Here is a 7,473-nt window from a genome sequence, read left to right on the forward strand (position 1 = left end):
CAGGAATGCTGATACATGAGACATTGTGTCACTTTAATTAAAGTGGATGTTGGAGCAGCTCTAATTAAAGCACTTCCCTACTTCCCCCCAAAGCACGTGTAAAAGTGCTGGTAGTTGCATAATTGAGGCCTAGGTATAAATCATTCAGTTTCCAATATTTAGCACTATAGCAGAGTACATGGAAAGCACATACTCAACCATTTCTTGGTTTAGCTTTTAAAATGTTTGGTCAGGTCTGACTCCTTTTCCAAGGAAAATACAAGTGGTATTTATATCTTCATCAGAGAGCATGAAAATATACATTGGACGATGATCTCTGCTATCTGATCTTCACTTATTAATAAGCTGCATCGTGAACAAAGTACGGTAATATAGCACGCGGGTGTTAAATTTGAAAACCTTGTCCAAACATACAGCAATACATATTGCTGTATAGTTAGAATTTGTGCTATGAAAATTTTTATTTCCACAAGTTTGGGATGAGCTCACTACTTCATGAGCAGTGGAGCCTAGAGTGAGTTACATAAGTTTCCCCAGACAAGTGGTAGTAGCAACTACATGGTGCATCATAGCACTCTGGCACTCTGTTTTTTTTTTATTGCCAGCTACTTGAAGTGTTTGTTCTTTTAAGAACATCTGTCTGTTTTTAACTCTTGAAGTAGCCTGTGTCAGTTACTACAACATAGAAATGTGTCATTGGCATGGGTATAACTTAGTGGTATTTAAAAATAAGATTATAAAACTTTGAAATATACCATCTCTTGGGAAATACACGTTTATGTAAAGTGGGATGAGAATGGCTAGCTGATGCTTTCTTTTCCAGTTCAAAGATGAAAAATGCCATCACTTTAGCATGGCACTGGAGTATTTTTTCCACAGAATATTAATAGTGGATGTTTGCTCCTTGCTGAGGTTCTTAGACACCAACTCCTTGGATGAAATCCTGACTTCACTGATGTCAATGACAAAAACCTATTGATTTAATGGAACCAGGATTTCACCCTAGGCTGGCTTTAGGGAAAAGCCTGCCTCCTGTCCTGAGTTACAGATGTATGCAGTAGTTGACCCTCTATGATTTGCCCAGACAGACCTCAGGAACACTTCAGCCCCATTTAATCCTCAAAACATGCACAAGTAAAATTATAAACCAATAGTTACATACATCAGTGATAGTTTAAGGGGAAGTGCAAAAGAATAAGATAGGAATGTTGTTTGTAATATTGCCTGAATACAGAATCTGGTTTAATTCTACTGGCAGCTTTGTTTACTTCAGCCAAAAAATAGCAGTTACCAATTCATTTTCAGGACTCCTGGAGTCTAGAAGAACAGAATTAACTTTTTAAGGGACCTCATATAACTGAAGCTCTGGGATTGAAAGCATCATCTTTTATTCTCTTACCTGGTTGCCTCCATATGCCAAGATGGCTCTTGTCAGATCTTGAAGAGTGTGCAATTCTATCTGTAATTTCTTTCTTCTGTGCCTGTGGCCTTGTGGGCCCTTCCTCCCTCCTCTCTGTTTCCATGAGGGTTCAGCCAGATCTTCAGAATAGAGCACCAGTGCCCCTGTTCTCGTGCTATAGGTTTTCGGAAGATACAGACCCCAACCGTCCTTCATGACACTCCTCTCAGTCAGTGATTTGCTAACATGGCGATAACTTTCACAAGTCTTCCAGTTCAAATAGTCCTAGCAAAATAAATAAATAAATAAAAACGTAAGATGGACCCTGGAAGGGGGGAAAAATCACAGATCTGGATTTTAGAGTTTGTGGTATACCAAATATGCAGGAAATTATTCTTTGCTTACTGGCTTTCACTGCTGTGGCTGTATCTGATGTCACCAGAAAATGTATCAAATGTAGCTTTGTCTTCTGTACCTAAGAATTACTGCACTGCACAGCTAGGTTCTGAACTAATTACATTCTCAAATAATCCACTGATGTCAGGAAATTCTCCTGAAAACTTAGTGTTCACACTGAGCCAAGCCTTGAATGGCTTACAAAGGTTTTACTGAATTCTTACTCAGACAGAACTTCCTTGATTTCATAGAGAATGTTCACTGGCTTCTCATTTCCTTTATGGGGATTTAAGAATGAGGCCCAGAGTCTTTCCTGATTCAGGTTAAAGGAGGTTCCCCTTCAGAAAAGTGTGGGGACATTTTAGGATATTTATCTTTAGGCTAGCAGATCTATTGGGCTGTAGGTTACGCTCAAATGATGGAAAACCTCACTTAAGACTGCTCAGACTGGAATCGACAAACACACTGCCAAATGTCCTGGATGAACTGTTAAGACCTTTCCATCTCTAACTTTTTGATTCACCACAAGACATTTTTCTTAGTGTTTATACAACGTAAATAATGAAAATGACAGTACAGTACAGGTTTCCCTCACTTTATATGGGTTTTGTATGTGTGAATTCGCTCTTATGCAATGACCCTTTTTATACCAAAAAATCATTATATGCAAGGTAAATTCACTCTTATGCAATCAGTGTGGTGGAAGTCCGCAGTCAGCTACTTTGTGCGGTGCATTGTGGGAGTGATGCACACCAAAATATAGTCTCCTGTGTGGATCTGTGCTCCTTGCTCATTGTCTGTGACACGTATTTCTGTAGTTGCCATCCCCATTATGATAGTGCCCTGTGCTTGTGTGTACTATGTGCTGTTGGTAAGTACCAAAATTATCTTGTAAAAGTGGTAGAAATGGGTCTGGGGGTCAGTAAGGTCGAGGTCTTGAAATGTATCCCTATTTGTTATATTGTAAAGTCGGTTCCTTTTATGTGAATTTGTGTCATGCACTGTTTTCCAGGAATGCATGTACAGCATAAAGCGAGGGCAACTTGTATGTAGTGTACTGAGAAAAGTGACAGATGTCTGATGATAAATTATGAAGCCTAAATTTTATTTATAAACTAATGGTGTTGCAATGTGAAAGCTACTTTTTTGTTTCTTAACTTCTTTCCTTCCTTCTTGGCACATCTGCATATACATTAATGAGTTTTTCCTAATGCACATTAAATTTAGTACCTCCAATGTGAGGGCATCTATACACGAGTATGGAGGCTGCTCCGACACGATGGAATTCCAGTGTGTCTGAGCACACTTGATAGAGTCTGCTGGAGCATGGTAATTACCATGGCAGTGGGGGCACTTTAACTAAAGGTCCCCCCAAAAATGTCTTTTGTCTTCCTCTCTGTTACTGCAAGTAAGTCTTTACTGGTGGAATAGTAAAGCAAGAATTAGTTCCCTATATGTACTGTAGTAACTAGGCTAGGGACAGAAATTACACATAAACTGGCATAATCTGTAACACAACAGAAGTTCAGTGCATGTAAACCACTTTCAAAATGGCTAAATCAGACTTAACTGATTTAGGTTAAATCGGTTTATTGAACTGTTGTCCCAGGTCCCCCCCACAGATTCAAGTTAACTCACAGTCCCACAGCATGCTTTGCACATCCCCACCACCCCCATAGGGTGGGCGGACTAGCCTTGGCCCATACTGTCCGCTCCAGCTGAGCAGGGAGGCGTGCTCTGGCCTGAGCCATTGCAGGCATGTGGCTGGATTTCCAGAATCAAAAGTGGATGTCTGTTCACTTGATTCCTGGTTCAATCTATACAGCTTAGATTAATCTGTAAAGATTGAATTGATTCAGCCTCTGGCTTTCTGACTACCTGTACTTAGCCTAGACGATGGTCTAATTTGGGGATTTCTTCAAGAATGGGTATCTCTCTTAAAAACATCCATTGGCTGTGTGGCAATGCAGACCGATATTACAGAACAACAATTATGATCATCTTCACTGGAGGAATGTGTAAATGTTGTGAACACTGGATGTATTTAAATTGGCAGGCCCGGATGATCTTCATCCAAGAGTACTGAAGGAATTGGCCAGTGTCATAGCAGAGCCACTGGCATGGCTGTTTGAGCACTCTTGGTGCTTAGGTCAGGTCCCAGAGGACTGGAAAAGGACCAGTGTGGTCCCTATTTTCAAGAAGGGGAGGAAGGAGGATCTGGTTAACTATAGACTGGTTAGTCTCACCTCTATCCTTGGGAAAACCTTTGAAAAAATTAAGGATCATATTTGGGGGAGTCCAGCAGGAAAAACAATGCTGAAGGGCAACCAGCATGGATTCATAGCAGGTAGATTCTGCCTTACTAACCTTGTTTCTTTTTTATGACCAGGTAACAAAATGCTTAGATGCAGGAATCAAGGCACATGTCATCTACATGGATTTTAAGAAGGCCTTTGATACAATATCTCATCCTATTCTCACAGATAAACTGAGCAGCTGTGACGTAGATGATTACACAGTCAGGTGGGTGGCAAATTGGCTTAGGGGTCACACCCAGAGAGTGGTGGTGGATGGGTCAGTATGACCTGGAAAGATGTGGGCAGTGGAGTCCCACAAGGCTCAGTCCTTGGCCCTGTGCTGTTCAATGTCTTCATCAGTGACTTGGATGAGGGTGTGGAAAGCACTCTGTCCAAATTCAGAGATGATACCAAATTATGGGGTAAAGTTAACACACTAGAGGGTAGGGAACAAATCCAGGTGAATCTGGACTGGTTGGAAAAGTGGGTGAAACAGAATAGGACGCAGTTCAACAAGGACAAGTGCAAGGTACTGCATCTAGGGAGAAGGAATCACCAGCATGCTTACAGGCTGGGGGAGGACCTGCTCAGCAGCATGGCAATGGAAAGGGATCTTGGAGTCATTGTTGACACCAAGATGAACATGAGTCGTCAGTGTGACCAAGCGACCAGTAAAGCTAACCGCACTTCATCAGGCATTAGCAGGTGCATGACAAACAGATCCAGTGAGGTGATACTTCCCCTCTATGCGGCACTGGTCAGGCCGCAGTTGGAGTACTGCATCCAGTCTTGGGCGCCACACTTCAAGAAGGATATGGACAACCTCAAGATGGTTCAGAGGAGGGCCACTCGTATGGTTAGGGGCCTGCAGGCAAAGTCCTATGAGGAGAGACTGTGGGCCCTGGATCTCTTCAGCCTTTGGAAGAGAAAGCTGAGAGGTGATCTTCTGGCCACCTGCAAATTCATCAGGAAGGTAGGGGAGAGCAAGGTATAGGAGATGCTCTGTTTACCAGGGCATCCTTGGAGTAACTAGAAACAATGGCCACAAACTGACAGAGAGCAGATTTAGGTTAGACATCAGGAAGAACTTCTTTACAGTAAGAGTTGCCAGAATCTGAAATGGGCTTCCAACGGAGGTGGTGCTCTCCCCCACCTCAGGGTCTTTAAGAGGAGGCTAGACATGCACCTGGCTGGGATCATCTGACCCCAGCGCTCTTTCCTGCCCAGGGCAGGGGGTCGGACTCAATGATCTGCTAAGGTCCCTTCTGGCCCAAACATCTGTAAATGTCCAGAAAATCTATGCTTTTCATTCTGAGATACTTCCCCAAGCATTCCGATCTTGCTGTGATGGATGCCCTTGAAAGCACAGGTAAGTTAGATAACAGGCTCAAGACTTCTATCCCTTAGCCTGCCACATATGGAAAACACTGTTTTATCAGAAGTCACAGGTCATTCAGGGAGACCTGGAACACAACCATGTAGCCATTTATCCAGCAAAAACTTTGACTGGGGTAAAGCAAGGGTTTCCAAATTCTTCTCATAAGAACAGCATTCACATGATATTGTTGATGTAAAGCTACAGTTCCTTGCTTTGGCTCCAACTACAAACATTTTCATCAGTCAGTAATTACACTGAACACTTTACTGAAAGCATAAGAGTTCTTGATTTCCCTGGATTGTACAATAGCAATTTGAAATAGCAAGATCAAGTTATTCTACACAAATAATCTTATATAACGCACAGATAAGGTAATTTAATCAGACTCTATTCTGAGTCTCTCTGGTCCCAACTCTGCTGACAAAGAAATGAACTGATATAACTGAGAGGGGAGTTTGGGACAAATTTTGAGCCCCATCATACAGGTGTAACTCTAAAGTAACTCCACTCTACCATGTGAAATCAGAATATAGCCCCCGCTCTTTAAAAATAATTATCCAGTTGTAGTGGATCATGCCCAATTAATTCTGAAGTCCTGGAGCCATTTTGTTCACTACTACTGAAATATATATGCTTCCCATTACAAAAAGAGTGGTGCTCCTTATTAGCCTGTCTAAGTGCTCCTCATTGCTCTGGCATTGGTTTGGAATGTGCTATTTCTATATGCTACATAAAATATTATTTCAAATCAGTGTAGAAAAATTTAGCAATTATGATTTAAGCTCACAACTGCTCCATGCAGATGCCAGAACTGTGTATACCCAGGAAACAACTCTTCTAAGAACTAAGAAACAAAGAAAATGAACAATAAGTATTTCCCATCCAGAATCTATTTCCTTGTTGGATTCTTTACAGAACCAAGAATCCTGGTTCAAGATTCTCCACTTTTAATTACAGCACACATGTGCCTCTTATATTACTATGGCAAATTTAACTTTAACTGCTAATGAGTTCCTGAAAACAAAGGTGACTGAACAGTTACTTTTATAACAGTTAAAATGATAGAACAGAAAACAACTGTGCTGTAGAATCCTTAATAATTTGTTTGCCACATATTTGTAAATGTGACTCACCTCTGGTTCAAAATGCACCTCCAGTTTCTCCTGGGTTTTTTTGACCACCTGCCCAATACCACGGCTTAACAGCGAGAGATTAGGCATTTTTTGTTTGTGACTGAGCAACTTCAGTGACCTATCATCTTGCCTCTAAAATTGTAAATTTGTTTTCAGAGCAGTCAACCAGACAGTTTTGTAGACATGATCTTTGTTATGAAATATACTAAATCATAAATCAGCTCCTTATCAATGCACAACTCCAAATAGCAGAAGAGCCGGGTTAGGGTCCTGGAGTCCTGAATCTCCTTCACAGTTTTTAGTGGAAACAGTTACTTTTTCTCCTGCTTGTCCTGCGCACTTGTTCTTTCTGTTCTGGTTGCTTTGCAACATCTACTGATATGTGAAACACCACCATCGTTTTTACTGTGATCAGAGGTTGTTACTCTGTTGCTATGGCAGCAAAGGAAAGTTGCTTAAACCAGCAAGAGGGAGATAGTGTGAGAGAGCAGAGATTCAAAGGGCCAGGCTCAGGTTTCATTATTTGTTAACCCAGTCTGACAGAGACAGACTGGTTAGTGCTGGAAGGGACCATTACCTGGGCCATTTTATATAATACTCATCACTCACATATTTGTGTATGTGTCCATGTACAACTCTGCTAACTTCATTTTTGTGGTTTTCAGCTTTTTATTTATATAATGCTGTAATGTTAGAATAGGAAAAAATTCACCTCTACATTAAGCCATAGAAGAGGGAGGGACCCCCCAATGTGAAAATTCGTTTTCTAGACTAGAGCCTATACTTGTGATCTGTCTGCTTCTTCTGTGTGTACATACACAAATTCTTAAATTCTTTGTCCTTCATTCTGGTGCAGGTTTCTGTTTCTTT

The 7,473-nt window shown here is 41.2% G+C and overlaps 1 protein-coding gene across 1 annotated transcript in view; it reads right to left on the minus strand.

Moving 5' to 3' along the window:
• The window catches only part of KIAA2012 (KIAA2012 ortholog), a 106,428-nt gene extending 99,510 nt beyond the window's left edge, over nt 1-6,918 (minus strand). The window contains 2 exon segments of the mRNA XM_025196658.1: nt 1,400-1,684; nt 6,604-6,918. Coding sequence (XP_025052443.1) covers nt 1,400-1,684; nt 6,604-6,690 — 372 coding nt within the window. The 5' untranslated portion in view covers nt 6,691-6,918.
• Between the last annotated feature and the right edge of the window lie 555 nt (nt 6,919-7,473).

Source organism: Alligator sinensis, unplaced genomic scaffold, assembly GCF_000455745.1.
Source record: "Alligator sinensis unplaced genomic scaffold, ASM45574v1 scaffold755_2, whole genome shotgun sequence".
Taxonomy (NCBI): domain Eukaryota; kingdom Metazoa; phylum Chordata; order Crocodylia; family Alligatoridae; genus Alligator; species Alligator sinensis.